Below are 27,410 nucleotides of genomic sequence, written 5' to 3'. Positions count from 1 at the left end.
TGTCTGGGGGCCTCTGCTGGGCTAGAGCCCTGCTCCCGGTCTAGGCCCTCAGGCACCCTCCTCCAGACAAGCCCACAGTCAGCTCTCTTGCTGACCTGAGCACTGGTTCAGCACCAGGGAGGGCCACCGTGGCTGCAGCCTCACAGGAGTCCCCTTCAGAGGTCACCTGTGAGGTCTCTCCCCGCTGCAAGACCACACCCTCAGACAGCCTGGCCATTCTACCTTCATTTCTCCAAAGAAGAAAGTGAGAACATCTCGCTGTTTCATTGTGTCCGTCACCTGTTTCCAGGAGACAGTAAGATCCTCCCTTAAAAGCTGAGTACTATGCTCAGAAACACCCCAACAATTCCTGGATGTAATAAGCTCTGCGAAGTCATCCTGCCTGTCTACAGCCTCCCTGAGGAGAAGATCCAGAAGGAACACTCACCGACCATCATCTGTCCCCTCCATCACCAGCAGCAGATAATCTCGTCTTTGCCATTTGCTGCTAGAATCCGTAAAATAAATCTTCCTCCCGTCCCGAGTGACTGTAAGATCATTCACGAAGGACATTTTCCTCCCCTCAATGGGTGTCTCGGAGGACAACAGCAGTTTTACTTCACCTGAGGCAAGGCGGGGGGAGGAAGAAAAGGAAAGAAGGGAAGAAAGAAAGAAGGGGAGAGACTTGCTTGTATTCTAAGAACGTGTAACTCAATAATTTCAAAATATCAATCGGCCTAACTGATTTACAAGGAAAAACTAAATGAGCTTCTCCGTGTCCTGACAGAAGATTTATTCCTTCTTACAGTAAAAATCAGTGTTTTCCTTTCTTTCTATTAGGTGATGAATTGTTTTAGACCAGCTCCACTAAAGGCAGAATCCTCCCTCTAAGGATGAGGAGGAACTCCTTTTATCAAGACCAACTGACTTAAAAATCTGGTAAGAATCTTAGGCTAAAAAGGCAATTTTCTATTTGTCTGCTTGAGAGAAATACAGAAAGTTCACCTCATCTGCTTTTAAATTTAAAAGGCAGGAATCATAGTAAATCTTTTTAGATTGTAGCACAAACGTTCAAGGAGCGCTCAGCACTTCCCACATATAATCCCATTTAAACCCCCCACAACTATCGCGCAAGGCAGGCACTCCCGTCATCCCTGCCCCGTGGGTGAGGAAAGCAGGCACAGAGAGGCTGAGTAACTCTCACACAGCCAGCACCCAGCAGAGCGGGGGCCTCCCAGGGGCCCGGTGCGCCACCCACGACGGCAACTCCTCCCTCAGCATGAACCTCCCGCTGAAGCACACACAGCAATACTGTGGCACTGATCGAGGTGACATCGTGCTCAGTCAGGGGAGAGAAAGAGGAGAAGGAACTGGAGGAAGGAAAAGACAGAGAGGCAGAAAACAAACAGCAAGACCAGATGCAGAGAAATACAGAGAAGTAAAGATAGGAAGAGGAGCCTAACATCCTCAACATGAGTCCTTCTGAGATCCTGTGGCTCAAACACAAAGGCCAGGGGAAAGGAGGGAATGGGCCAGAAGCAGGCATAAGTGAGGAGCCACACGGTGTGAATACTGGCTGGTATCTGCAGGTAATATTTTCAGTTCCATTCAGTGAATAAGAAAAACATCAGGGTCTCCAGTAGACTGTACTGAACAAATTCTACTAAATCCATTTATAAATAAATGCACATACTGTTTAAAAGATCAGCAATCATCACAGAAGGAAACAAGTCACTGTCACTTACGTTTCCAGGGATTTACTTCAAATAGCCCTTTGTATGCATCAGCCACAAAAAGGGTCCCGTTGGGCCCGGCCCGGATGCCCAGGGGTCTCCCACAAGCAGGCTCATCATCTCGGGTTTCTAGGGAAACAGACAGGAATCAGTGGCTGGTCCAAGATTTGTGGCCCCTCAGTGTCCAAACACCTCCTCCACCCCGTCCTAAACCTGCATCATGCTGTAGAGAACAAAACAGACCATGGCTTCAGAGACAGACTCGGCCCCCCATGTTCCAGCCCCCTAGAGCTTAGGACAATTGTCCAGCATGTCTAGAGGCACCACCCGAGAATCTGGATGTGGACATAAGCACAGCAACTGATACTCAAGAATCAAGTTCACATCAGCATCCTGAGACGCAAACAGTTCACTCAGGGACGTCAGCAGACACAGGCCCCACTCCCAAATCCCCCAGAACCTCAGGAGTCGCATTTAGGCCCAACAGCTGGACCTGAATGCTGCGCCCATCCAGGGACATGGCGGCGTCCCTCCTCCCGTCATGAAGGGAAAGCTCCTGTTTACTGCTGAGATCCACTCTCCTGTTCTACTACCTATACTCTTTTTAAACCCGTGGCAGAGCCTATTTATTGCCGGGCACTCACTGCAGGGCACTTACCGCAGAGTGCTTACTATAGGGTGCTCACCGCAGGGTGTGCTCCTCGAGGTGTATACTGCAGGGCACTTACTGCAGAGGCACTTACAGGCAAAATACGGAGTGGGAAAAAGCAGGTTAAATACCCAAATGTAGAGTATGATTCCATCACATAAAACCATGTGTGGGTGTGAGTATCCATGAACAGAAAGAAATCTGAAAAGTTATTCATTAAATTGTTAACAGTTACATCTGAGAAGACTCTGAGGTGATTTTTACTTTCTTCTCTGCGTTGTTTGCATTTCACCATAAAAATGCATCATTTTTAGAAAAACATTCTAGCTCTTAAAAAAATAAGTCTGGGAGCTACCAGTTTTTAAACAGTGAGTTTCTAAAAGCTGAGCGACCTAAGGGTATTTCACTCTGGATGCAGGGCTGAGGTTCCTGAGGGGCTAGAACAGGAACGCGCTCCAGCATGTGAGGAACAAAGCCCAGCACCTCCTGCAGCAGCTCTGGGGTGTGGGGGCCCGGCAGGGCCACGGCCACAGCTGGATGGGAAACTGCAAGCACAGGTGGCAAATGAGGAGCCCAGGCAGCCTCTAGCTGGGCCGTCAGGCTCTCCTCCTCCAAGGACCCGACTTCTGGGGAAGACAGCTCCTCCTGGCACCCTCCTGGGTGCCTGGAAGAGACACACACCAGGGGTCACTGACTTACTGCATGGGCCTGAGCCAAACCGGGCGATGGTCTCTACTTCACCGTTTTCAAGTTTTACGACTCGACCATCTGCTGTACCAGTGAACATTACATCTGTTTAAAGACAGGAGGGAATAAGGGTATTACTGGGTTAGCCTAAAAACTGTGCTCTCACAACCTTCTACAACAGAGGCGGCCAGTCTGTGCTTTTTATCTCCAGAGAGGAAACGGCAGTTTTGAAGATGAAGGCAAGTGGTGTCTGGGGACAAAAGTCTTAACACGTGCAGCGATAAACCCCACGGGGGCCTCAGACAGCATGGCTGTGACCCCGAGGCTGGATCCAGGGCACAGCAGACACCAGTCAGGGATAAAAACAGGATTTTCTACCCTCAAAGAAGCGGGGACCCTCGGGCTGACGCTCAGCACTCGGGGCTGTTCACGTCTGCTTCATGTCAGTGTCTGCTGCTGAAGCCGATTACACCCAACCAAAGGGGAAGAACTGCTAGGAAGGCCCTCGGTGTAAAATTAAGTGCTCACTTCAGCAGCACATACACTAGAACTGGAACCACAAAGATGATGTGCAAATTCATGAAATGCTCCATATTTTTAAATGTATATTGCAAACTCTAGGGCAACCACTAAAAAAAGTTTTTAAAATAAGCATAACTGATATGCGAAGAAAGGAGAGAAGATAGAATCATAATGTTCAGCTGAAACTACAAAGTCAGAAGGAGAGTGGAAGAGAAAATAAGAAATAAAAACACAAAGGCAATGAACAGAAAACAGTAACAAATATGGGAAACAGAAATCCAACTACAGTTAACCCTTGAACAACCTGGGAGCTAGGGGTGTCAGCTGTCACCCTGTGCACGGTCGAAAGCCTGTGCACAACTTTATGGTCAGCCCTCACATCCTCCAGGCTCTGCATTCAAGAGGTTCTGCATCGCAAGGTTCTGCGCCCGCGGATTTAAGCAACTGCGGACGAGTAGTGCTGCAGAATGTATTTACCGGGAGAAAAATCCACGTGCAAGTGGACCCACGCAGTTCAAACCCGACTTGTTCAAGGGTCAACTGTATATCAATTATCATTTTCAACATCAATGGTATAAAAACCCCAATTAAAAAACAGAGACTGTCAGAGTGTATCAAAAAACAAGACCCAACTATATGCAGTCTACAAGAAACCCTCTTTAGATATACAGACACATATAGAGTAAAAATGAAGGGACAGAGAAAGATATACTACACTAACACTAATCAAAAGAAAGCTGGAGTAGTTCTATTAATCTCAGAGCAGCTGCAGACCTAGGAACACAATCAGGGATAAAGAAGGCCTCCACGTAATGACAAAGGGTCAACTGTAGAGAAGACATAACAGTCCTTAACATGTATGTGCCTAAAAACAATCATCAAAATACATGAGGCAAAACTGACAGAACTGCAAGGAAGCAGATGAATCCATGATTAGGGGAGGAGACCTCAGCATACCTCTCTCAGAAATGGACAGATACTGATGGACAACAAGGTCTGACTGTACAGCACAGGGAACTATATTCAATGTCCTGGGATAACCCATAATGAAAAAGAACGTATACATATGTGTAACTGAGCCACTTTGCTGTACATCAGAAATTAACACAACATTGAAAATCAACTATACTTCGATATAAAAAAAAATTAAAAAGAAATGGAAAGATCCTGCAGACAGAAAATTAGTAAAGACACAGTTGAACTCAACAGCATCACTGATTAACTGGATATCAACTACCTCATCCAAACAACAGCAAAATATATATTTTTCTCAAGTTCACATGGAACATTCACCAAGACAGACCATATTCTGGGCCACGACACACACCTTAACAAATTTAAAAGAATAAAAATCATACAACGTCTGCTCTCAGACCAAAATGAAATTAAACTAGAAATCAATAACAGAAAGAGAGCTGGAAAATCACAAAATACTTGGAGATTAAACAACGTGCACTTCTAAATAACACATAATTCAAAGAAGAAACCTCAAGAGAAATTAGAAAACATTTTGAACTAAATTAAAATGAAAATACAACTTATAAAAATTTTCTGGCTGCAGAGAAATCAGTGCTTAGAAAGAAAGTTGTAGCATCAAAGGCATATATTAGAAAAGAAAAAAGACCTAAAATCAATCATCTAAGTTTCCATCTCAGGAAACTAGAAAAAGAAGAGCAAATGAAACCCCAGGTAAGCAGAAGAAACAAATAATAAAAATTAGAGCAGATATCAACGAAATTGAAAACAGGAAATCAACAGAGAAAAATCACCAAAACTAAAGCTGGTTCTTTGAAAAGATCAATAAAATACTGGGTTGGTCCAAAAGTTTGTTTGGGTTTTTCTGTAAGATGCTACGGAAAACCCAAATGCACTTTTGGCCAACCCAATAAATAATCCTCTAGCCAGGCTAACAAAAAAGAGAAAAGATAGAAATTACCAATATCAGAAATGAAAGCGGGAACATCACTATAGACCCCGTGGACATTAAAAGGATAACAAAGGAACACTACGAACAACTCTATGTTCACAAATTTGATAATGTAGATGAAATGGTCCAATTCCTTGAAAGACACAATCTGCCAAAACTCACGCAAGAAGAAAGAAACAATCTGAATAGGTCTGTATCTATTGAGGAAATGAATCAATAATTAATAACCTTCCAAAACAGTACCAGGCTGAGATGGGTTCATTGATGAATTCTACTAAACATTTAAGGAAGAAATGATACCAATTTTCTATAATCTCTTCCAGAAAATAGAAGCAGAGGAAATACTTCTTAACTCATTCTATGAAGCCAGCATCACCCTAATACCAAAACCAGACAGTCATTTCAAGAAAACTACAGACCGGACTTCCCTGGTGGCGCAGTGGTTAAGAATCTGCCTGCCAGTGCAGGGGACACAGGTTCGAGCCCTGGTCCAGGAAGATCCCACATGCCGCAGAGCAACTAAGCCCGTGCGCCACAACTACTGAGCCTGTGCTCTAGAGCTCGCGAGCCACAACTACTGAGCCCGTGTGCCACAACTACTGAAGCCTGCACACCTAGAGCCTGTGCTCCGCAACAAGAGAAGCCACCGCAATGAGAAGCCCGCGCACTGCAATGAAGAGTAGCCCCCACTCACCGCAACTAGAGAAAGCCCTCACGCAGCAACGAAGACTCAACGCAGCCAAAAATAAATTAAAATAAATTTAAAAAAAAAGAAAACTACAGACCAACATCTCTCATGTACAAAGATGCAAAAATCCTCAAGAAAATATTAGCAAATCAAATCCAACAATGTATAAAAAGAATTATACACCCCAACCAAGTGGGATTTATCCCAAGTATGCGAGGCTAGTTTAGCATTTGAAAATCGGTTAAGTAATCCACAATATCAACAGAGTAAAGAAAAACTACATGAACACATCAATAGATGCAGAAAAAGCATTGACAAAAACCCAACACTCATTTCATGATAAAAACTTTTAGCAAATTAGGAGTAGAGGGGAACTTCCTCAACTTGATAAAGAATATCTACAAAAAACCTACAGTTAACATCATACTTAATGGTGAAAACTAGACGCTTTCCCACTAAAATCAGGAACAAAGCAAGGATGTCTGCTCTCATAACTCCTTTACAATACTGGACTGAAAGTTCTAGCTAAAGCAATAAGACCAGAAAAAGACATAAAAGGTATACTTATTGGGAAGGAGGAAATAAAACTATCTTCACTTGTAGATAACATGATTGTCTATGTCGAAAATACCAAAGGATCAACAATAACAAAAAAAACTCCTGGAACTAATAAGCAATTATAGCAAGGTTGCAGGATACAAAGATAATATACAAAAGTCAATCAGTTTCCTACATACCAGCAATGAACAAGTGAAATTTGAAATTAAAATCAGAATACCATTTACACTAGCTTCCAAAAGAATGAAGTATTTGGTTTAAATATAACAAAATATGTACAAGATCTAGATGAGGAAAACCATGGAACTCTGATAACAGAAATCAAAGAGCTAAATAAAAGGAGAGATATTCCATGTTCATGGATTGGAAGATTCAACATTGTCAAGAGGTTCTTCCCAACTTGATCTATAGATTCAAAGCAATCCCAAGCAGCTATTTTGTAGATATCCACCAAATGATTCTAATGCTTATATGGAGAAGAAAAAGATCCAGAAGAGCCAAGACAAAAAGCTGGAGGACTGACACTACCTGACTTCAAGACTTACTATAAAGCTACAATAATGAAGGCAATGTGGTAATAGCAAAAGAAGAGACAAATAGATCAAAGTAACAGAATACAGAGCCCAGAAATAGATTCACAACTCATCTCTAAGAAAGAAGCAAAGGCAATATAATGAGGTATAGATGGTCTCTTCAACAAATGTTGCTGGAACAACTGGACATTCACCTGCAAAAAGATGAACCTAGACACAGACCTTACACCCTTCACAAAAATTAACTCAAAATAGATCACAGACCTAGATCAAGTAAAAGACAAAACTACAAAACTCCTAGAAGATAAAAAAGGAGAAAACTTAGTTGACTTTGGGTGTGGTGATGACATTTTAAATATAACACCAAAGACATGATCCATGAAAGAAAGAATTGATAAGCTGGACTTCATTAAAACTAAAAACTTCTGCTCTGAGAAAGACACCATCTAGAGAATAAGAAGACAAGCCACAGACTGGGAGAAAATATCTGCAAATGATGCATCTGATAAAGAACTTGTATTCAAAATATATGAAGAACTCTTAAAACTCAACAATAAGAAAACAAATAATCCAATTTAAAAAATATCCCAAAGACTAAAACAGACACCTCACCACAGAAGATATACAGACAGCAAATAAGCATATGAAAAGATGCTCCACATCATATGTCAGCAGGAAATTGCAAATTAAAACAGCCATGAGGGCTTCCCTGGTGGCACAGTGGTTGAGGGTCCGCCTGCCGATGCAGGGGACGCGGGTTCGTGCCCCGGTCTGGCAGGATCCCGCGTGCCGCGGAGCGGCTGGGCCCGTGAGCCATGGCCGCTGGGCCTGCGCATCCGGAGCCTGTGCTCCACAACGGGAGAGGCCGCAACAGTGAGAGGCCCGCGTACCGCAAAAAAAAAAAAAAAAAAAAAAACAGCCATGAGATACCACTTCACACCTATTAAAATGGCCAAAATCCAGAACACTGACAACACCAAATGCTGGCGAGGATGTGGAGCAACAGGAACTCTCATTCACTGCTCGGGGGGAATGAAAAATGGTACAGCCACTTTGAAAGACAGTTTGGCAGTTTCTTATGAAACTAAACATACTCTTATTATACGATCCAGCAATTATTTTGGTATTTGCCCAAATGAACTGAAAACTTAACTCCATGAAATAATTTGCACACAGATGTTTACAGCAGGTTTATTTATAATTTCCAAACCTTGGAAGCAACCAAAATGTCCTCCAGTAGGTGAATGGAAAAATAAACTACGCTACATCCAGACAACAGAATATTATTCAGCAATAAAAAGGAATGCGCTATAAAGCCATGAAAAGACATGGAGGAACCTTAAATGCATATCAGTAAGTGAAAGAAGTCAGTGTGAAAAGACTATATGCTGTATAATTCTAACTCTAAGACATTTGGAAAAGGCAAAACTAAGGAGACAGGAAACAGATCAGTGGTTGCCAGAGGCTGGGGGCAGAGAGGGATGAAGAGGTGGAGCACAGAGGATTTCTGGAGAGGCAGTAAAAATTTTCTGTATGATACTATAATGATGGATGCATGTCATTAAACATTTGTCCAAACCCATAGAACGTACACACCAAGAGTGAACCCTAATGTAAACTGTGGAATCTGGTGATGATGATGTGTCAATGGAGGGTCATCAATTATAACAAATGTACCATCTTATGGGAGATGTTAATAACTGGGCAAGGGGCTTCCCTGGTGGCACAGTGGTTAAGAATCTGCCTGCCAATGCACAGGACACAGGTTCAAGCCCTGGTCCAGGAAGATCCCACATGCCGCGGAGCAACTAAGCCCATGCACCACAACTTGAGCCTGCGCTCTAGAGCCCGCGAGGCACAACTACTGAGCCTGCATGCTACAACTGCTGAAGCCCCCACGCCTAGAGCCCGTGCTCCACAACAGGAGAAGCCACTGGGATGAGAAGCCCACATACCGCACGAAGAGTAGCCCCCGCTCAACGCAACTAGAGAAAAGCCCGCGCACAGCAACCGAAGACCCGATGCAGCCAAAAATAAACAAATAAAATAAATTTTAAAAAATAATAATAATGGGGAAAGTAGGGGGTAGGGGATATATGGTAAATCTCTGTACCTTCCCCTCAATTTTGTGTGACTCCAAAACTGCTCTAAAACATAGTCTATTTAAAAAATTAAAGGATGTTCATCGGCAGCTCCGGAGGCTAGTGCCTCCCTCCACTGTCAGCAGCAGTGGGTCCCCAGGGCCTTTGTGCGGTTCACACCTGCAGCGGGTAACCAGAAATATCACCAAAGGACAAGCAGCTCCTTTAAGAGAGAAAAGCGAGGCGTGATGAGAGAGCAAGATGAGGCATCAGGCCAAGTAGAAAACACAAGAAAAGCATCCTCTGAGAGATTTTTTTAAAAATCACTGTAATTCCTCAAAGTTCCAGTTTTAAATGTCAATACCGGGTTTTTTTAACCAAAAACACAAAATCTGTGAAATTAATAAACATCAAAATCTTTTTAAGAGAAACATGAAGCTCTATCACGAAGTGCCCATCCCTCCTGAACAATTCTGACTTTGCCACCAACTGCAGAAACACTCAGTCCTCGGGCCAGCCAAACAGTAGGGCTGGGAAAGAGGGGCTGGTCCACAGCAACAGAGGTGGAGGCGTGGGCCTGACAGGCCTTTGGAAGGAAACAGAAGCACACTGGCCGCCCATGCCCACAGCCGTTCCACCGTGCTTTGGAAAGACGGCCAATGAGCAGAGGTAAGCAGTGGCTGGGAAATCCTCTCATCTCAACCCTCGGCAAACTTTTCATTAACTATATTTTTTTATTCCTGAGCTTAACTCTCATTCTAACAGACAGAAAAGACCTGTTCCAGGTTGCTACAGACTCAAGAATTAGAACCAGACCCTATTCCAGTTCTTAGGTTTGGGCAACTTTGAAGCAGATGGTTACCCTTAAATGTACCCACCAAAGTGAGCTTTTAAAAAAAAGTGGAAATATTGAGAATGGTTCCTGTTCTTTTCAAAAATGAAATCTACACAAAGACAATCTGTGCTAGGAACGTCCTATCAAGTAACACCTACCCAATGTGATAAATGAACTGAGCACCAATGTTTGTCCACATTTTTTCCTTTCTCCTTTCACTTTAAAGGGTGCAACAGTTTGAGCAGAAGAAAATGCTTCACAAACATGAACTCAAAATCACCCAGCACTAAAATGGCCTGCAACTCGGAGAGGTGAGAGGTTCCCGCAGGGCATCTGGTAGACAAACACGCGCACGACCGCAGCCAAGTAGGCTGCCCGGGGCTCCCCACGGAGCTGCCCCCACAGGACCCCACTCAGGCAACAGAAAGCGCCAAGTCCCAGGGGTCTACTTACCCCCAATATGTGCTATGGACTCTGGCCCAACAAGCTGATTTTCAAAAAGCCTTTCCGCCTGTCGCAACTTCGTATTTGGTTGCAGGACACCAAGCAAGAGCGGGGGTTCTTTGAAGCTGTAAAATAACGCAATTACAGGGATTTGTCTATAAAAGTACACGAAGAAAGTATTCACGGAGAACCTACAAGGACCTACACGCATAACTCCCCATTCTTTGACAAAGAGCACATGTTCCAATAACATCCTTAGTTGCCAGAAGCACAAGTTAAGAAAAAGAACTTCCTGGGATATCAGGAAAGGTTACAGCACAGAAGAGAACTGAGAACGTAAGCGTGGCTGATGCAAGAACTCCGCAGGAGCAGCCACCCAAGGCCACCGGGCCTCCACCCACCCATCCAACCTGCTCCACCCTGCGGTTCACATACCCAGGCCTTTATTCTCCCCCGGGCTGCCAGGCCACCCAGGTCCAGCTGAGACGGAGGGAGCGGAGTGGACATTTCACAGTGACAGCCTCACCTCCCACTCCAGAGGGGACAGAAGATGGCTGGGCCTGGCGCCACAGCCCCAGCGTCTGCACACGCGCACCTGTCTCCCGCCTGTCACTCTCGGGGGCCCCCCAGCTCCCTCTGGCCTGGACCCCTCCCCACACGAAGAAGCCGCCCCAGGAGCTCTCCCCTTTCCACACACAGGCAAATACGCCATTTCTCCCAACCCGTCAGCAACTTTTGCTGATGCCACCTGTACAAGTCAGGTCCTCTGCTGCCAGCCTGGTCCACGCCACCATCTTCCCTCCCCACCTCCTCCCTTGTCCCCCCCAGTCTGCTCGCAACCCAGCAGCCCACCTGCACCTTAGGAAACACAGTCAGATCACGGCATCCGCCCCTCAAACCCCTGCAACGGGCCCTCTCCCCTGGAGCCAAGGTCTTCCATGAGCTCCTCACCCTGAAGTCCAGCCACAGCCTCCTCTCCTCCCCTCACTCTGCCTCCCTGCTGGTCCCTGAGGGCACCAGGCATCTCCCATCCTAAGTCTGCTGCCTCCTCTCCATCACCTTCTCAGTGAAGCCTGCTCCCACCACCCAATTTAGCATCCAACACGGCCCCCAGAAGCACAGACCCCACCCCACTCGACTTTGTTGGCAGCACTTTTCAGCTCTCACTTCTCTATGTCAACTGTCTGTCCCCACAAGAACACACGAGATCAGGGATTTGTTGTGTTTTTTCCCTGTTGTATCCTGAACACCTGGCACCCAGGAGGCTCCCGGGGAGTACCGTGGGAGGGAGGGAGGAAGGGAGGAGAGCTCCCACTTCCCCCCCCACTTCACCCACCAGAGTGGGACAACCAAGGCGGGGGGGGGGGTGATGTGGGAACTCTCCACCCCCATCCCCCTCCAGGCAGAACTCTTCACTCCCTTCCGCCTCCTACTCAAAACACAGCACAACTCCCCCCAAATTAAATCCCCCCGCTTCACCATCTGCTGCCTCCCAATTATGGCTTTCTACCTGCTTTTCAAAAACACACTCTTGGGTTAACTAAGGAGTTTTATTTCCAAAGGGAGAGAACAGGACCATGACCTGCAACACACCTGGGTTCAAACTCTGCCCGGGAAGGTCACACCTCCCAGGTGCAGGTACATGTGTAAACAGAACAACAGACGAGCACACAGAGCAGGGGCAGAGGAGCCTCCCCTGAGACTCAACCTCCCTCTGCCCACGTGGACGCTGCTGGTTTCCCTACACTCAGGAGGTCCTCGGGGAATGGCTGCAGCATCAAACTAGTCAGTGTATCATGTGCTGTCCCTGCCCCCAAGGAGTCTGGGTAATCTCCGCGAGGAAACAAGGAAACATAGGAGAAAATGCAAAGGACACACAAAAAGGGCCCCCAGGCCCGCCGCTGGGCGCAGAAGCATCAGGGAACAGCAGCCCAGGAGGCCCAGCCCAGCACCTCGGGCCGGCCCAGGTCCAGGGACTCGCATTAACTCATTAATTGTTAACTCCTATTCACTCGTGCTACTCCCCCTAACTTCAGTCACCACTTATGCTCAGTTTCCAATTTTATCCTGTTTCTCCCCATGGTTCCATTTGATCAGGATCACTCTTTAGTCTTCCTTCTGAGGTGGAACTGAGGAAATGCCCCTCCGACTGTGAGCTGTGAATGTGTCTCACAAGCATGTGGCCAGGACACGGCCCATGGGCCCCAATTCAGCAGTGGTCACCGCAGCCTCCACCCACCACTTTGTGGAAGGACTCAGCTTCCATCCAGAAAGGAACAGAAACATTATTTTTCATAAAAGGATAGGACTGTTTCTGCCATATTTAAACCATATTTTTCAGTTACTGTAAAATTTAACATAAAAAACACGTGTTTTAAAGAAGAGATTTTTGTGGCTATGATTTAAAAATCCAACAGGAATAGTAATTCTTCTAGCAACTGAAAGCTATTACCATTACTGTCAAAAGTATGCATTCTATTAGCAGAGTGAAACTGTAAAACTCAAAGATAATAAATAAATAGTAGCAATAAAATGCTACAGGTGGTCAGAGATGTGAGGAGCAAATAGAAACACAAAAAATAAAACTCAGGCAAGGCCCACGGGAGACCTGCAGGGGAAGGAGAGAGACAGTGTCCCATGCCCCCTGACCCCTTCAGGAGGGAGACACACTGGGGTCCTCAGAGATGCTCAGGAAACCTTTGAGCCACCCAACCCCTCTGGTTCCACGAGCGGACGCTCCTGTGCAGTGAGGACCACCAAGCTGATGCAAGTTTCCTGCGCCCGTGCCAACCACAGGTGACCACACCACTGGGCTCCCATCTCTCCACATGCAAAATGTATCTTGACGTACACTGAGCAACACCCTCCAGGAATCGGGATGTCACTTATGTCGTGTCCACTAGTCCCCAATCTTCCTAACAAAGAAAAGAAGGCTGCTCCGCACAGCAGGATCTGGCCAAGTCTGGCAGCCTTCCCGCTGACTCTGCTCCCTAAGGACTGCCACCAACTGCATAACAAGCCACCCTGGGTCTCCCCTAGTCTTGCGCCCTCTGTGTCTGTCTGTCCTCTGTTTTCCTGAATCCCCTGCAGACAGAGCCCCCAGGACACCTCCGCCAGCTGAGCCCCACCAGCACTGAGACTGCACTGCTCACCCTAGTCAGTGGGTCTCCCCCTTCCTTGTTCATTTTGCTCTGAAGGGAGTTTTACAAAAGTCCTGTTTGCTGCTGTTATCAGCACTTTTCCCCAAACCCCAGATCGTTCCCGTTCTCACCATCTGCCAGCCTTCTGCCTTCATTCTGGCTTTGGGGGCCCACAGCCCCAATGTGGGAGCCAGTCATTCCCTAACTCTGAGCCCAGGAGAGGCCTGTCAGCCACACCGGTTTCTCTGGGTTTCTCCTCACCCGGCACATCTACTCCACAGACAGGGCTCATTCTGCACAACCTCAAAACCTTCCTGGCCTCGCTCCCCTCCAGGCTGTCAGGACTTCACACCTTCTTTCCCCGAATTGCTTCACCACTCTGCACAATAAATGACCTCTACTGATATCATAGGTCTTCGGTCATGGAAGCTCTAACCCTCCCTGTCCCCTCAGATGCCGGATGCTCACCTGCTCCCCACTGCCTCCTCTCTCCAAGGCCAGCTCCCCAGCCCAGGTTTTGATCCCCAGCTGTGGACACAATTCATGCTCCTGCCTGGCCAACTGGATTATCCAGAAAGGCCCAGGCAGTTTGCATTTGGGGCAGGCTTAGCCGCATCCTTCTACCCAGTGAGGGGGTCGGCAGGAGGGAGCCCCTTGGAGAGGACGCCCAACACACCACCATGAAGCCTCAACTCTCATTCACAAACCACCAACGTGTTATTCAGTTGCACCTGTTAGATTCTCTCTATACTGAGCCAGGGTTCTTATCTAAAGCTTTAAAGTCTTACACGAACTCACTCATAGTAAACTTCAGACAGCCTCATCACCCTGGGTGGTTCTGAGGGGAAACAGGAACTTACTGAACCAGACTGCACAGCCCTTGATGTCATAAATAATTGTACCAAGAGGAGCCTGGCTCTGCGTGACTGTAATTACAAATGTGAATACATTCACAAGACCCTGAGGTGTACACTATTTTTTCAAGTTATAACGGACTGCATTACCCACAGATCCCCACTGATAAAGGGTAACTTAGGAAAAATAGAACAGTAATTACAAGGTTTACTAAAAATCAGCTACTTATAAATCCTTATTCCAGCAAACATATTTGTGACTGCTGAACAAATAACACTTATCAATTAAAAAAAAAATCAGTTACTTAAAAAATGTAAAGAAGGCAACTTGAACTTAACCTGCATTTACATGTGCTTTTGACACTTCAAATGAATTCAGGTTAATCATCTCTAATACTTAAGCTTCTTTTGTTTGGGATTTTTCTGGTTTTTAATTTTGCTTTGTACAGTTTTGTTTTTGAAACAGTAACATGGATAATACTGTACAACATCTAACTTAACATGAAACACAGGCACTAAAGAAATCACTGATCTCTATTTCCCATAATAACTTACCTTTCAGAGCAGGTTGGTTTATCAGTCGAGAAGGCATTTCAGCCCGTTTACTATATTTTGTCAAGCAACAGCCCCAGCCCCCCAAGTTGTGCAACAGCTCACCTGAGAGGCTGTGGGTCTATGGGAGAGTCCAGCAGCATCATGGCACCAAGCAGGGGGACGGTGAGGAACACAGCCAGCATCAGGAAGGTGGCTCGGAACACTCTGCCACTGAAGGAGCTGCCAGAGACAAAGCACAGGAAGGCACTGGGCAGGGCTCAGGCAGAATGGCCGCAGTCTCGGCCCTCTGGGCAGGGGCAGCCCTCCCGCCTGGCCTGCCCGCCACCACCTCCATGTCAGTGACTAAAGGTCAGCACTGTGCACTCCATGCCCTTGCTCTTTTGTTAACCTTTCAGCGTGTGGGACACTCTTCTCGGTTATTTCCAAGGTAGTCTGCTAAGCTGTATCTTGGATCCTCTAGCAGAGGTTAAAAGTGGGCAACCCAAAGAACTGATGGGCACAAAGTGACAGAGGAGAGAGTGGCGCTGAGGCAAGGAGCCACCCTCATCCACGGGGAAGACAGCATCCCTCAGCCACCACCTCTGGCCGCCTGGACTCAAAGAAGCAATGCTCAGAGACAAACTCAAGAAGGAAACAGGGCTTCCTATTAACCAGTGGTGCACTGGTTAAGAATCCGCCTGGGCTTCCCTGGTGGCGCAGTGGTTCAGAGTCTGCCTGCCGATGCAGGGGACGCGGGTTCGTGCCCCGGTCCGGGAAGATCCCACGTGCCGCAGAGCAACTAAGCCCGTGCGCCACAACTACTGAGCCTGTGCTCTAGAGCCCACGCGCCACAATGACTGTGCCCACAATGACTGAGCCCACGTGCTACAACTACTAAAGCCCATGCGCCTAGAGCCCGTGCTCTGCAACAAGAGAAGCCACTGCAATGAGAAGCCCACACACTGCAACAGCCCTCCCTCGCCACAACTAGAGAAAGCCCATGTGCAGCAACAAAGGCCCAACACAGCCAAAAATAAATAAATAAATACATAAAATTAATTAAAAAAAAAAAAAAGAAGGAAACAGAAGCAGAATGTCCTGAGCATCCAACCCCAACCATTTTGGGCATCGCACCTCTAAGAGCTCAAGAGGTGACCCCAGCTCTTCTGCCTGGGAGAAGCCTGACAGATACAGACAGAGAACCTACAAGATCACACCTCCAGGCCGTCACTGCAAAAGCCATGGGGAGACCTGACAGTGCCCTGGGACCTCTAGCGAAGCGTGTGGACAAATGACCATGGGGGACTGAAACTCCTCTCTAACAATCTTCACACACATCCTCACTCACCCATGGACCAGGGAGCACGTGAAGCCTCCTGCTAAGAAATAAACTGCCCAGGATCACTGTTCCCTTGCATCAGCGTATTCAAATTCACTGAACACCTGAAATCAAAAGTAACTTAAAGCAAATTAAAATCATGAGCTCCTAAAGTGGAAAATCTTTTTCTATCAAAATAAGTTGACTTGAAAAAAATCAGGACTCACACTTAACAAAGCAACTTGACGTGAGGGCAATGTTTCACTTCACTTTTGACAAGATGGTTTCAATGAAGAATGCAGAAATGTGGGGGCCTGGGTGCCAGCCCCAACTGTCCCAACTACAGCCACGCCACTTCAGGTGAGCTGTTGCACCCCAAAGCCCACGGTTCCCCACTGTGACTCGGGGTTTGCGGCAGAGTAACCTCAAAGTCCTACCCAGTTCTGAACATTCATGATTTTAATAAGCAAATAAAGCAGAAAACAAATCGTTCTGCTTCTACTGGGGGTAGGTGGAAATGAAAGAATGACAGAGTGCCCCCTGCAGACACATGGACAGCATGCTGAAGTGCCTGAATCCTGCCCCCAGTCTAAACAGGAGGACAGACTGTCCTTAGAGCTGCCAGGAGGAACGTGGTGGCCCTGCTGATACCTTGGTTTCAGCGAAGTGAGACTGTGCATGACTCCTGAGCCCGAAACTGTGAGAGAATCAATTTGTGTTGTTTATATTAAGTGTGTGGTTGCTTGTCATGGCGGCCACAGAAAACTAATAGTTTTTTTTTAATTTATTTATTTTATTTTATTAGTTATTTTTGGCTGCGTTGGGTCTTTGTTGCTGCACGTGGGCTTTCTCTAGTTGCGGAGAGCGGGTGCTACTCTTCATTGTGGTGCACGGGCTTCTCGTTGCTGTGGCTTGTCTTCGTTACGGAGCACAGGCTCAGTAGTTGTAGCATGTAGGCTCAGCAGCTGCGGCTCGCCAGCTCTAGAGCGCAGGCTCAGTAGTTGTGGCACACGGCTTAGTTGCTCTGTGGCATATGGGATCCTCCCGGACCACGGCTCGAACCCATGTCCCCTGCATTGGCAGGCGTATTCTTAACCACTGAGCCACCATGGAAGTCCTAATACAGTTTTCTGATTAAACTAAATCTGTTACCTGGAAACGGGGTGCTGCTATAACGAATACCTAAAAATGAGGAAGTAGCACTGGAATTGAGCTGTAGGTGGAGGAGGAAAGAATCGTGAGGATCAGGAAAGAAAAGGTCTAGATTTCCTCGAACTGACTGTTGTTAGAAACACGGACCTTAAAGACTCTGCTGGCAAAGGCTCAGGACGAAGTGAGAACAGACTGTGAGCTGAAACATGGACATGCAAGGCACTGCTGGTGAGACCTCAGGAGGATGCCAGGACAAGGACCAGACCTGGAGGAAAGCAGCAGAGAGCCGGGCTGACTGTATCCCACAGTGAGGGGGACAGCACGCCTGTACCTGATGAGCCGGGACACCTCCAAGCAGAACTGAGGTGCACCTGTACCTTCATGCACAGGGGACAGTGCTGACCTTTGACATTCCCTTCTGCTAATGAGTATCCCAAACTGCACCTATTTTCCCTCTAATAACCTCCAAAAAGCAAGTTTTGTTCCTAACCCCCTTTTCACATGGGATTGAGGACGCCCCCCAGCAGATGAAACGCCGAGTTGCCAGGCTCCTGGCAGAAGACAGGTGACCAGGAAGGGAAAATCAGGCAACCCCTCCCTCCCAGGCCGGTCTCCAAACCCCATCAGCCTTCTTCTATCGTGACCGACTCACGTGGTCAAGGGTACAAGAACAGAGAGCATGCAGTGCACACGTGGCACAGATCAGCACTAACCACCAGACACAACAGCAGGCGGACACGACCTGAGAGGCCTGCGAGGGGCAAGGAGCAAGGGCCCCGAAAAGTATGATGACAAAGACGGTGAAAACAAGAGGTGCCATGCAACGTGCTCAGGAGGGTGACCAGGCGGAACTGGACCGTCCGCTCCAGGACGAGGGAAGTGGATGGGGCACGGTGGCCGGCGCACGGCCCACTGCCAGAAGGACGAGACCGAGGGCCAGGTCTGACCCCAAGCCCACAGTCACTGCTAGTAACGCCACCTGCCAAGGACCGGAGGAGACGCCTGGACCTGGAGCCTGGAGTAGCATTTGAAACACTCTGCACAAGCTGACTGTGTCTGCCCTTCTGGGCGTTGCAGGTAAATGGAGCTACCGGTGTGGCCTCTGCGAGCCACTCCGTGCACTCAACACAACGTGTCTGGCTTCATCCAAGCTGCAGCACATGTCAGCACCTCTGCCTTCCGCAGCTCAACACCACCAACGTTTATCCGCTCGTCTGCTAACGGACACGGTGGGAGGGGAGACGGGGAGTGATTATTTGATGGGAACAAGGAGTTTCATAGGACGAGGAAAAGTTTTGAAACCACAGTGGTGGTTGCCCAACACTAAACATCACTGAACTGTACACTGTGAGGTGGTTCCCTTTATTTTATGTGAATTTCACCTCCAAAAAAGTTAACGGTGATGAAAATATTCTGAACTTAGACTGTGATGACTGTTGCAAATCTCTCTGAATAAACTAAAAACCCCTGAATTGGACATTCTAAACTGGAAAATGATGGTATGTGAATTACATCTCAACAAAGAAGTCAAGAAAGTAAACAAAGTCAGTGACCAGCTCTGCAAACCGCCCGTCCACAGGCTGGGACATGCATCACTCACTCGGTGCCCAGTCTGTCAGCGTGGTGGCCACAGCCAGTGTCTGCACAGCAACAGGGCACCTGCAAGGGTGCAGGGAAGGAATGACTGGTCCTGTGGTTCCTTTAAAAGTGGAGTCCCAAAGAGCGGGCCACATGGCACCACACAAACCCTTCCTTCCGCAGGGCCCCCACAAAGAAGGACGGGCCGTCCTGCATAGGGGGCTGATGTAATCCCCCTACCCCCGGCCCCTGCTCCTCAGGGGAAGCTGCCTTGTGCAAACTCACCAACAAAAATGGTGACACTGGCCAAAGAGCCCCTTTCCCTTTTCCTTGCTGAACACGATTCCATATAAAACAGATCCTTCCCATCTAGCTCGGACTCTATGTTGTTAACTCTCCTTTTCTACACTGCTGTGTACATTTGAAAATCTTAATTTAGGAATGTGATTTAGAGCTTGTGGCAGCGTGCTTGAAGACCTGGTTGCCCCTTCCTACGACGGGGAAAACGAGGAGTCCAGCCAGGACAGAAGGCAACTGCATACAGCTAGAAAGGCGGCCGGAACTGAGACAAAGGCCTGTGTCCACATGGCCCATCCTTGCCGAGGACCCAGCCAGCCCCCTCTTACAATCAGAGTATAAAGAACTGGAGAAGAACTTGGAGGCCACCCAGCCCAGTGCTCCTGAAGGGGGCACCTCCCCTGGGGCAGCTGTAAACAAGGCCCTGTCTTAACCCTACCATTAAGGAAGAAACCCCCAGTTGTGCCTGATGTGCGGCCAGACACCACTGACCTGATTCAAACCCCTCCCCAGTGAAAGAAGTCCATCAACACCCTGGCTGACCGCCGGCCAGCCCCTTTGGAAAGTTCTGCACAGGGTCAAGTTTTAGAAACAGCAGCTCAGTCCCAGGCTGTTTACTTCCTCACTGCAGGCTGAGACACATTAGCTCAAAAGACCCATCAGCGCCAAACTCCAACTTTACATATCCAATTACTTTAAAAATAGCCCAAACACAAATTTTTAGCCATTTAGAGCCTGCCTGCTTTGCATTCTCTGTGAAACCTCACCAGACAGCTATTACCCATCGATAAAACAGCCTCGCCACTCCCACCCCACTCCTGCCCTTGGAGCTCTCTGACCACCTGCCTTGACCCGGGAGCCTCTCTCATCCCCTCCCCCGTGAGATTCCCCCACACGCAAACCCGTCAGTGTCACCCACGAAGCTCACGTGGCTGCTGCCACCCCACAGCCACATCACTTTCCTTCATCAGCCCCAGCATCCCTCAAACCCGCTACGTAACACCAAAAAGGGACTGAATTTTTAATTTTGGTTCATTTTAATTAATTTAGACTTAAGTAGCTACATGTGGCCAAGCGGCTGCCGCATCAGACAGCACCACCTGGGAGCCCACGAGCATTTAATGACCAGCTCCACACACGGCAGGCATGCCAGGCCCCATCAAGTTCCCGCCCTCCATGCATCCTGGTGTGAACACGGCCCACCAGGGAGTGACAAGCACACAGGGGAACAGTACAGCAGGTTGGGCAGAGGGCGGGGAGAGCTCGAAACCCATGAGCTCTGCCCAGAAACTTCACGAGAAACCACTGAGCAGAGCCATGCAGCCGAGGAAACACAGGACTCAACGAGCTCTCGGCACAGGCGAGAGCTGCACTCCCCTGGGCACTGAGCCTATAACTGCTGGGTGCACAGGTCCTGGGGGTGAGGTTGGAGGGCTTCCCACCCAGGCTCTGGGCACATGGTTATTTTAGCCCAAGGTTCATTAACTCTTTGACAGGCCCATCTCACTGCCAGCTCCTGTGAGCTGGCACAGTCAGCCACAGTTCTGCCTCTCCTGCACGGCTGCCCCCACCGCACACCTGCCCTGCGTCCACTCAAATAAAGGACCCTCCATTCATCCATACCACTTTCACCGACAAAGTGCTGCACGTGCCCATCCTACTCTCCTTCCCAATCTGGGCTGACACATCCCAGAAGGTCAGCAACTTCCCTCCCAGGTGCCATCTGGGAAATCAACTTGTTTGCCCCAACCTCTACACCTGCACCCTGAAATTTCCTACAGTCTCTAAGGCAAGAGAGCGATCACAATGACGCAACAGGATTTGACAACTACCATCGGCTCAGCCACGACTTACAAAATCCTGTTGCGGCACCAGCCAAATGCGGCAGAGGGCATTCTCTAACCACCTCTGCACACAGGACATCAGGGCCTTGAGTCGCAGACAGAAGTCCTGACCAACAGATTCAGTGAGATCAAAAGAGACCTGTGATTTTTATGGAAAACCTGTTAGGCCCAAATCCAGGGGAGACTGGAACCCAAGGTGCCAAGTATACCTGGAACCTGAGAGTCACACACAACTCTTCACAATGCTTCTCACTGTCCAGCGGCCAATTCTGTCCTTCATTCATTTTCATGTCACTTGTGACTCCATTCCTCTGTAACTTTACATAAACCACATGACTCACAGAGACCTCAACGACCTCACCAGGAAAACAGAGCTAATGCCACCTTTCATGCCAAGAGTCAGGAGATTGAGCAAGGTATCGTTCAGTGTCCTGTCCACCGAAATCTATTGTCCTGCTTCTGTTAACTGAACAGTATGTCCTTCAAGGCTTCCTTTATTCTGTTCAGCATGTCTAAAGTTTACTCTATCATCATGTTTCTAGTTCCTTCAGATTCCTTTACTTCACCCATTATACACAACGTTTTCCCGTCTTAGGGTGAACCCTCAACTTTTAAGGTAATCCAAGATGACAATCAGATAAACTACTAGAAACCACCACAAAAGAAGTGAAAAACAGAGAAGAACTGCATGGTAAAAATAAGAAAAAACTAAAGAATTACAATATACACATACAAAAGAAGGTGGGTGACAGGAAAGAGACTGTTACAAAGATACAGAAGAAGAGCAAAGAAGAGAAAGAGGGAAACACAGGAAAGCCAAGAAAATGTCTTAAATCAACACAGGGCAAAAGGCACCCAGGGAAAGACCAGCAACAGGTGAGGACTTTGGAACATTCAATTAACCCTACCATTAAGGAAGAAACCCCCAGAGAAACTGAAATACAGTTGAATTAACTCTGCCCCCTGCCCTGGGGCCTGGAGTGCCTGGGGGAGCCCAGCTGAGAGTTGGGCCCATCAAACGAGTGCCGTCGGGCACTCTATGCCCTGCACCTCCAGACAGACCCAGGCCGGCTGCTTCCTGGTCTTCTGGGCATGAGTGTGTAGAGACTCGGTGTTGGCACAGTTTCAGGAGCACAGCACTGCCAGTCCGATCACGTGTGTTCTAAAGGCTCCTAAGTCATCAGCAGATGATTTCACAACACCCACAGTCAAAAAGGTGTCCAACCTGTCCTGGTTTGCCTAGGGTCAGCACTTAGAGTCCCACGTCCCAAAGTCCAGGGCAAACCAGGATAGCTGATCACCCTAGAGTGAGGACTATATACGAAACATATATCCAACCTTTCCACTGGCCCCGAGACATATTATTGAAAACTCTCCATGAATCTCCTTTCTAGAGCCCAAACGCTCCTCTCTGCCATGTCTCTCCTTCAAATGTGTTCCTCTCGTTATCATCAGGGAATACATTCGGTCTCTCTCGGCAAAAGCTGTCTCACATTCAGTATGTACCACACCCGCTGGCACTCCAAGAAATATTCCCAATATTTCTATCAACATATAAGTCAATCAGTTCCACACTTTGAGCTTGGTCTGTGTGGGGCCTCTTGGTTCTTCCTAAAAATCCAAAGTTAGGACACTCAGGGCATAAAGTTAAGAGGAGAATTTTAAGAATTTTATAGGCTTATGCTTCAGTTTTTAGTTAACAAAGCAAAGTATATTTAAATTCCGGAAGGTCCCTATGCATCTCCGTCCCTACCAGGAAAATGTGCAAGCCTGGACCCTCACAAAAACTGCCCAAAAACGCCCCTTCGGCTCCCCGTTCTTCCTGAAGGCGCGGCAAGAAGGGCAGGTGCGGAGGCCCTCTCCGCGCGCCCCGGGCTGCTCCGCAGACGTCCCCACGGGGAAGTGCGGCAGGGCCGGGAGAAGGGGGGTCCCGGGAGCCGGGCAATGACCGAAGGGCCGCAGGTGCACCGCGCGGCGAGAGCCCGCTTCCTCCCGTGAAGCGAGGCCCCCGGGGACTAAACGAGGCGCTCGCCGCTGTCACCGCCTCGGGGTCACGGTCCCGCTCCGGGCCCGGCCTACCTGCCGCCCTTGGCCTCCGGGACCCGGGCATCGTCCGTGACAACCTGCGGCCGCACGGGACGGCGCTGCCGCAGCCCATCCGCCTCGCTCATGGCGCCCGCGCGCCTGCTGCCTGAGCCCCGTTCCCCCGCCTACGGCCCGGCGCGCGGAAGTGACGAACAAGCCCCGCCTCCCTCCTCGGCCGTGCGCGGAAGTGACTTGGGCCCCGCCCCTTCCGGCCGCCGGGGCGGGAGTTGCTGCAAGGCGCTCCCCGGCTGGTCCCAGCGAGCGCGACGTCCCGGAGGCGGCTTCAGGCGTCTGCATCGCCGCGTCCTAGCCCGCCGTCCCAGCCTTTCACGTCTGTTCTGACCTCGAGGCGAGGCCCACCAAGAATCCCGTGGCCGTTTCCTAACCGATGGGGTTAAGGGGAAAACGCGCCGGAAAAGGGCAGCCGGCCGTGTTCGCCATTGTGTCGGTCGCAGCGACGTTCGGCGGTTTGTAAGCGTGGTCCGAGCTGTCGCCAGGAGCAGCGGACAAGCCGAGGGCCGCGCCCGCCGACTGACCCGCGCGATCTCCTCCCGGAAGAGCCGACTCTAGCCGGTCGTCGTGAGACACTTTGGGGTTTTAATGAGGAATTTTGCCGAAGGAGACCAACGGGCTCGTGAGGGCGTCCGGCAGATGACGGAGCTGAAGTTGTATGGGATTGGGGAAGACACTGGGAGGAGGTTTTCCCGGCAGAGGAAGCCGGCTCCTGTTACTCGGCAGCGTCTCCAGAAAAGGCCACTCAAAATGAAACCCTGAGAATCGATTTTCTTGCTACTAGGCAAGGCGGTCCCCAGGCCAGTGTGCCACGGCCTTTCTGGGTGCTCGAGGGCACCGGACTCCCACCCAGCTGTCCCCAAGAAAAGCTCGGAAGACCCAGCGTGGGGGAATGAAGATTCCTTGTGTGAATCCAGGTCGGCAGGGTCCCGGATTATAGTTCAGGCCTTGGCAGCATCTTACTTCATTCCCCGCGGGATGCAGCCAGTACAGCTGCTCTGCCGGGGATGGTTTTAACAGCGCTGCATGATCGGCCCCTTCCTGCCTGTCTGGAGTGTCCCTACCCTGAATCCTGTGTTTCACACACTCAGGATGCTTGCTATTTCTAATTCTGTGCCTCCCTGCCTTGGTCCTTATTGTTCCTTCACCTCCACTTGGTCAGACCGGTTTTATCACTCAGGACCCACTTCATTTGCTGAAAATCCCTCCCCTAATTTCACAAGCAGGACATCTTCCTAGTGTCTAAGGCACTTTCACTGGAGTTATTTGTGTTCCATGCCAACTGAAAACAGCCAGGAACATGGCTGTCCAAGAAAATAATAAAAGGTTAGGTTTATTCAACTTGCTGCAGCAAAGGAATGCACCAGAGGACACATGAGTCTCCTCAAAACAGGGGTGTTATGGAAGGGTCCTCGAGGGGTGTGGGGCTGTAGTTGGCCATAGATGGTCTTGGCAAGGATGGGTCAGAATTTGTAATCAGGAGAGCCACTGGAGGGGTCAGTGGTTTTGTCTTGGAGCACGTACTCTGCGTGAGCTGAGTCACGCGTGTTGCACGGCATGGTTTAGTCCTGTTTTTCTGTTTGGGTGTCATGGTCAGGCCCACTTTGCTAGCTGTGGTTTCTTTCCTTCTCAGTCCCCCCACCCACCCTCCAGCATAACTAACACCCCGTTCCTGGCAGGGGGGTGGGACCACTCTGATTGGTTAGATCAGGTCCCTCAACCTCAGTGGTGTTGACAGTTTGGGCCAGATAATTCCTTGGAGGGAAGGGAGAGCCGGGAGCTGTCCTGTGCACTGTAGGATGTTTAGCAGCACCCCTGGCCTCCACCCACTAGATGTCAGCAGCATCCCACCTAGTCATGATAGTCAGTAATGTCTCCAGGCCTTACCAAGTGTCCCATGGGTTAGACCAACCAGAACCCACTCCCCTCACCCTGAGCCTGTGCCAGCGGTGCTGCTTTCCAGTCACTTGTTTTTAAGTCACCTGTGCCAGGAGGACCGTCCCAGGGGTTAGACGCCATAATCAGAGTCTTGAGTCCTTCACAGTGTCGGCACCTGGCTGAAAGGCATGACATGAGGGTGAAAATAAACACGTTTGCCAGGCAGCAGGGGCAAGTGCCCCAGCTGGTCACTGTGATTCGTGTTGCCCCAGGATGCATCACTTTTTAAGACAGGGGTTCTCAACTTTAGCTGCACATTAGAATCATCCAGGAAGCTTTGAAATATCCTGATGCCTCAGTCCCATCCCAGAAATTCCAGTGTAATCGGTCTGGGGTGTGGCTTGGGCATAGGTAGTTTTAAAGGGTCCCCAGACACTTTTCCTTTTTTTCTTTTTGGCTGCGTTGGGTCTTAGTTGCAGCACTCAGGATCTTCATTGCGGCATGTGAGATCTTTCGCTGAGGTACGCAGGCTAGTTGTGGTGCACGGACTCCAGAGCATGCAGGCTTGCTAGTTGAGGCGCATGGGCTCTCTAGTTGAGGCGCGCAGGCTTAGTTGCCCCGCGGCATGTGGGATCTTAGTTCCCTGACCAGGCATTGGACCTTCTTCCCCTGCATTAGAAGGCGGATTCTTTACTACCAGGGAAGTCCCTCCCCAGACACTTTTAAAAGCCAAAGTCGAGCATCACTGCTTAGAGAAGAAATAGAGACATATATACAGCATATATCCAGTTTGGGGGGGACAGGGGTCTGAGTCCAGTGTCCCTAAGATTGGAGACCAAGAGAATCACCCCACCACCACTTTGCTTTGGAAGCCTCAGAGACTGTCTGCAGGAAACATGAGAGAGGCAGCTCTGCGCCATGAGGGGCTGGGGGGACTCAGGCATGACCCTGAGGGCTTGGGACCGGAGGGGCTGTGACTTGTCAGGGGGAACACAGATTATGATGAGGAATGGGCTGGGTGGCTTCCCACACACAGGTGGTTTCCTATCATGACCTTGACGGGAGTTACCTGGGTGTTTGTTTACGTCAATTTGTTTAGCTGTACATTTATGTTTTGTATACCTTTCTATATATGTTTGTTATATTTCATCCCCAAAAATGTCTGAAAGCAAGCTGTTGCCTAGATTGAAAGCTGTCTTTGTCCGGATCACTTTCTTAAATTGAAATGGAAATGCATTTAGTGTTGGGCTTGATCAGTGATCCCCGAAACTGGACCAGGGCCTTGCCAGCTGTGCAAAACACCTGGGAATTGTTGAAAGCCCAGATTCCCAGACCCCCAGCCTCCCAAAGACACCACATCCTGACACCATCACCTTGAAGGATAGGATCTCAACATGTGAATAGGAGGGGAGGGGGGCAAACATTCAGGCCATTGCAGGGGTCGAGCATTCCTTTTGATCCCATGGTGCAAAGATGGGCATGGATGTCCATTTCAGTCTTGTTTCTAATGTAGACAAATTGGAATCACCTCAGGTGTCCATTAATAATGGTTAAATAAATGCTCACATTCAGTGGTTTGCCATATGCAATCAATACAAGGAATAAGATGGGGAGATACCTGCATTATATTGGGAGGGAACAAACAAGTACAAAGTAATATGTAAAGGGCCTCCGTAACTTATGAGAAATGCTTGGGTGAAGTGGATGTTGGAATTGAGAACCTTTCACATTTAAGGAACATTATGCATGACTTTCTGTTCGTGTGATGGCAGATTAGATAACTGAGACTCACGCTGGCAGTGAGGACAATGATGAACGAAATATTTGAAACATCTGCGTGAAGACACTGGCAAGCCCAGCATGGTGACCAGGTAACAGAAAGGACAGAGAGAGGCCCAGGAGGATGAGCCCAGGGTCGGGAGCCACTTTTTCCCCCGAGTGCATTCGCAGGTCCAGAGGAGGAAGTTGAGAGGCCAGCCAGTTCCAAGACACATGTATAGGATTCCTCGTGAGTCCTGCCAGGTCAGCAGCGGTTGCCATGGTGTTAGTTACCCTCCTTCCCTGTTTCACACCCATCCCTCA

At 48.9% G+C, this 27,410-nt stretch overlaps 1 protein-coding gene across 8 annotated transcripts in view; it reads right to left on the bottom strand.

Annotated features, from left to right (window-relative positions):
• Positions 1-23,570, bottom strand: part of APMAP (adipocyte plasma membrane associated protein) — a 97,888-nt gene extending 74,318 nt beyond the window's left edge. For 6 of the 8 annotated variants that reach the window (XR_004345837.1, XM_032605583.1, XM_032605584.1 and 3 more), the window contains exons 1-6: positions 23,433-23,570; positions 15,288-15,404; positions 10,646-10,761; positions 3,061-3,153; positions 1,725-1,841; positions 428-602 (exon numbers count right to left, since the gene is read on the bottom strand). Coding sequence is in view for 7 of the 8 variants with exons in the window: in XM_032605583.1 (XP_032461474.1) it covers positions 428-602; positions 1,725-1,841; positions 3,061-3,153; positions 10,646-10,761; positions 15,288-15,404; positions 23,433-23,524 (710 nt within the window). In the remaining variant the exon portion in view is untranslated. Of the gene's footprint in view, positions 1-427; positions 603-1,724; positions 1,842-3,060; positions 3,154-10,645; positions 10,762-15,287; positions 15,432-23,432 lie in introns of all 8 variants that reach the window. The other 2 variants (XM_032605587.1, XM_032605585.1) reach the window with 2 other exon arrangements.
• Between the last annotated feature and the right edge of the window lie 3,840 nt (positions 23,571-27,410).

This window comes from Phocoena sinus, chromosome 15 (assembly GCF_008692025.1).
Source record: "Phocoena sinus isolate mPhoSin1 chromosome 15, mPhoSin1.pri, whole genome shotgun sequence".
NCBI lineage: Eukaryota > Metazoa > Chordata > Mammalia > Artiodactyla > Phocoenidae > Phocoena > Phocoena sinus.
Note: the sequence above shows the minus strand (reverse complement) of the source record. Positions and strands in the feature narration are given on the sequence as shown.